We start from the raw sequence: 4,665 nt of genomic DNA on the forward strand, positions 1-4,665 counted from the left end.
GGGCAGCTGTTGGGACAACCGTCCTGGGATGCAGCTGTATCTGCCACCCGATGCCGCTACTGCCACTTGCTGCCGCTAAAATGTGCCGGTCCTGCGGAGGGTGAGAATGCTTCACTGAGTTCGTCGGTCGCACGTTCCACCGTTCAAAACCAAAATCCCATCCTCCTACGAGTCGCTGAGCCCAGGACAGGTCAAGGGTCCCTAACATCGAAAGCATTTCAACGCTTCAAGATTGGCTTGACTTGAGATTCTGCGGACCACACCAGCATGCACAAGGCTCTTGCATAAGGAGGTAGCTAAGTCATACTATTTCTTCCTTGCTAGTTCAACAAAAGGAATCAAAACATTTCGGTGAGTGTGTAAGCGCCAGCGTCTGCAGAGAAGAACTTTTTGACTCCTCCTACTGCCTCACCATCTCCTTTATGTTGCACAAAGTGGACAGTAGTGCTGATGGAAAGCGCGTCCAGCTGCGAAAGTCCTGCGAAATCATCATCAGAGGAGGCAAGGCAGGGTGAAATACTTTGCTTTCCAGGAAAAGAACGGCCACTCATTCCCCCAGTGGTGGTACCGCTAGCGGCAACCACTCCTGGCACTGAAGGAACTTACGAGGCAACAAATCTGTCACTGCTTGTCTATAACCAGGCCCCAAAGATGCTTGGAGCGGGTTCCGCTCGAGGTAGAGTGTATCCAAAGCAGAAAGGTGCTGCAAGCAGCGAATCTTTTCAACAGTCTCCAGTTTGTTGTCATTGAGCTGCAGCAGCACCGACAGCACATCTCCCCCGTGTGCTCCAGAATCGCAGTGGCCGTTCACACAGACGCCTATGGGCTAACCACAAGCCTACATACGGACGCAACGACGAACGGCGGAGGGGGAATGTGGGCCGCATTTTGTTTACCCAAAGATCCTGCAACTGATGCAGAGACGCGATGGTTCCAACATCGTCGATTCTGTTGCAGCACAAATCAAGCACCGTCAGCTCCACCTGCAGCCCACCCAGCCAATCTCCACAACAAGGTCATGCCTTTCCACAGACAAACGCCGGTGACAGGCCCAGCTGTGCACGGGGGCCAGACCAAGAAAACTCAAACGCGTGCAGAGACGCTGCAGCGTAATGAGAGGCACCACCAAGCAACAGGCATATAAGAGCACCAACGGAAAAACTAAGAAGAGTGAAATTACCAATTGGCCAATCTCCGACGGAGGCGACGGCAGATTGTTGTGCGACAAGTACAGCTCGCGGAGTTTGGGGCAATTCCCAAAAAGCTCAGGGTTCCACTCTTCAATGCGGTTGGACTGAAGGCTGGCACGAGCCAGCTGCGGAAGATGAGGCAACTCCTGCACAGCCGCCGCCACAGAAGCAAATTCCTATGAACTCGCCACCAAGGCTGGCAGCGCTGTAGGGAGCCACCAGTAGCAGCACCACCATGATCAGCAGCAACCTCAACACCAGAAAGCGAACAAGGCCGCCAATGACGTCCCCAGGTGACAAACAAACAAGAACACAACACACGAGACAGCTGAGCAGCCCACCCCCCAAGCAACGCCGCTCCGGTATCATTAAGTTTGATCCTCCAAAGAGATGATGCACCCAAGTGGCTCCCACCAGCGCCCATAACAGTGATTAGGGTGGGGCCACCACACGGAAGCAACACAGGCTAGGGTCCACATGCTACAATTAGAGGATGGGAATCACATACATAGTCGGAGAGAAACCAAAAAAAAGAACTGGGCACCACCAACTATCACAATCCGACAGGATACGCTACGCTTGCTATGCATGGTTCAAAGAATTATGAGGAGAGCCCACTTCCCAAAAGGCTAAATTCTACCTATACCTTCTACCCTAAGCCATATACCCACCAAGCGAGTTATTTTGTTCCGGCCCAGCCACAATTCAGTCAGATTTGTCAGGTTTTCTATGCCTTCTACTACGCGGATCCTATTTGACCCCAATTCCAGCGTGCGCAACTCCTTCAGCGTAGACAGACCCTCAATCTGTGCGAAAGCAAATGCGCACAGCGCAACGAGGCCCCAAATGATTGCTGCTGCTTTGTCGTTGCTTACACGGGCGCCCGACCGCTCGCGTGCTTGCCCTTGCTTGGGGGGCGCACGCACCTTGGTGATCTTGTTGCTAGAAAGAAACAATTCTCTCAGATTGACGAGGGTCTCAAGATGCTCAATGCGTCTGATATTGTTGAAAGACAAGTCCAAAACCCTGCAGACACCGCAGCACAATTTCCATATCAAGAAAGCGCAGCGACGAAGAGGGAGAAAACGCCCGCTAGCGCTGTTGGAGAGACCTCGTGAGAGATTAACGTAAACTGAAGCAGAAAGCAAGAAAGGCAACTGGAATGTGAGGGCGAACCTAAGATGCGTCAGGTGCTGGATGTTATCTATGCGCTTTATGTGGTTCTGGTACAGCTCCAGCTGCTCCAGCGTGGGGCCCTGCTCCTCAAGGCCTTCGATGACCGACACTTCGTTTGCAATCAATGCGAGTTTCTGTGCACGCAGAAGCCGTGCCAACAGCAACAGCAACAGCGAAAGGTTGTTGTTTGGGCCAGCACTGAATGGACAGAAATTGTGGTGTGCAAAGACATCACGAGACTGTTCCTCAAGTTGCCCCCCGTGCATGCCTTAAGGCTATGCCTGCACACAGAGCACAACGGACTTTGAGATTTTTGAAGTTGTTAAGATTTTCAATCTTGAAGATGCGGGCGCCCTGGAAGAGGAGCTCCTCGTCGTTTGGATCGAGAGGGATATCGACACCAAGGCGCTGGGCGTGCACGCTGTTGCCTTCTTCATCTGGAGAGGAGACATCTGAACATTTGCGCGCGACCTCAGATTTCCGGGGGGTGGTGGTGGGAGGTTCAGCCCCCGCACCTACTTCGGCGGCCGGAGCGCTAGAGGGCGGGGGAACGCCCTCTGCGGTTTCCTTGCTCTCTAGGCCGCAGTCAGCACACGCACAGAGCAACAAAGTTGAAACACAAGTCATTTGTTTCTATTAATAGCTTTGAGGACGGAAAAAAACAGCAGCTGCTGCTCACCAGACTCAACGGGAGGGTCCATCGCTCACGCTGTAATGCGTGGCACTACGTTAAGCCTTGAGTTATCCAGTGAACAATCTACAACTGCGGTAGAGAATATGAATGGGTCCACCTCAACCATTCTACTTACTACAATTGGATTGGCTTGAACCACGGGTCTACAAGGCACGCGCAGCAGTGATTGGGGCTGGATGAGATTGTGTGCAGCGCAGCAATGAGGTTCTAGAGAACGTTCATCTATAGTTATCTTCAGTACTCCCGAGTCCTTCAAGTACGCATTTTAGTGTTTCAAGCGCTACTAAGGTTGGGGATGTGGCCTCACAACGCCTTGGCGCAGAGCACGTTGGCAGCAGAAGCCACACTGCTCGCGAGAAACAGAGTTTCCTGTACACCGCCAAGGCTGCCCACCAGTAAGCATGCACATTCTATTGTAGTAGCAGACTGAGGAACCTATGAACCATCCTTGTTTACTCTGGGAATAACGGACTGCGCACGACTCTACGGAACCGGGTTGTAGCATGGTCTGGCCGAAGTTGTTGCATGGACAGTTGCTCCGCCATAGTAGGTGGCCTGCAAGCAAGCAGAATCACAGCAGTTTCCTACAGTGCTGTGTCAGAGAGCAAGAGGGGGTTTGATTGCTCTGCCATGAGAAGGCGCCTTGCAGCATTAGCAGCTGCAACGAGGGGCTCTGCAACGCATGTCAGGCAGCCTCCTGCCCCCGAGTCACAGAGCCTTGGGCCGCTGCTCCTAGAACGTGTAGAGACTGGGGAGATGGCCAGCTGATTCTTTATGAAGTCTTACTGTAAGCCATTTAACCCGCCTGCTGCTCACGCCAGTTCCAGGGTAGGCTTGCCGATTTTAGTTAGGACAGTATGGTTCGTCGGGACAGGGCAGAGCAGCGAGCTTCACCCCGACAGCATGACGCCCTGCAACACAGCAGTAAACAGTACCGAGGGTGCTTCAAAAAGAAGTTTTAGGCATATCAATTGCTTCTCGTCTTGCTCCATAGAGGCTGAGCATGGTCTACACTCTGCTGGGGAGTTGACCAAGGGTATAGGGCCTCGTCGTTTTGAAACTACTATACTATGTAGCGGAATATGCCCTTACAGCACAAACAACTCATGAAGAATGCCTCCGGCTTCGCGGTCCGTCCAGATATGACGGGCGCCGCGATGCAGGGGCAATGAACGAAACCCCTACGTTTTTTGGACTTGTTTCGTTGACCAAAATGCACCCGGAGGTCTTCAGTCGCTGTTGGCACCTTCCGTTTTAGAGGGGGACGTGCAATAATGGTGGTCATGTTGGATCAAGGGTACCACTTGTTAAGGAGCATATCCGGAGCACTGGAGCCTTCTGGCATGCACTACGAAGATGGTTTATCTCCATGTCGGCGGTGGAATAGGATATTGTGGGGTGAAGAAAATTTAAACACAGGAACCTATTGATGCAGCTCTACTTCGAAGGGTATCGGTCCTTGGTGAACAGGAGTCCAGCGGTGGACTCGGATTTGCTAAATAAATGATTCTTCAGCAGGACTGTCCACTGGGTTTGTGCATTTAGCAAATGACTGAGCGTGTAGAAGAAGGCACTTGGTGAAAGTGTGGAATTCGCCGAAGTGAT

The 4,665-nt window shown here is 52.3% G+C and overlaps 1 protein-coding gene across 1 annotated transcript; it reads right to left on the reverse strand.

The window, feature by feature from the left end:
- Positions 1 to 218: 218 nt before the first annotated feature.
- Positions 219 to 4,378, reverse strand: EAH_00055040 (hypothetical protein, conserved; the record flags this gene model as incomplete). The annotated part of the gene is made up of 11 exons (XM_013393904.1): positions 219 to 250; positions 413 to 478; positions 607 to 751; positions 897 to 983; positions 1,181 to 1,336; positions 1,862 to 1,996; positions 2,117 to 2,216; positions 2,367 to 2,500; positions 2,670 to 2,941; positions 3,533 to 3,615; positions 4,362 to 4,378. 11 exons carry the CDS (start codon positions 4,376 to 4,378, stop codon positions 219 to 221), a joined length of 1,227 nt encoding a protein of 408 aa, XP_013249358.1.
- Positions 4,379 to 4,665: the final 287 nt, after the last annotated feature.

Source organism: Eimeria acervulina, genomic scaffold, assembly GCF_000499425.1.
Source record: "Eimeria acervulina Houghton genomic scaffold, Eah_scaff1076, whole genome shotgun sequence".
Taxonomy (NCBI): domain Eukaryota; phylum Apicomplexa; class Conoidasida; order Eucoccidiorida; family Eimeriidae; genus Eimeria; species Eimeria acervulina.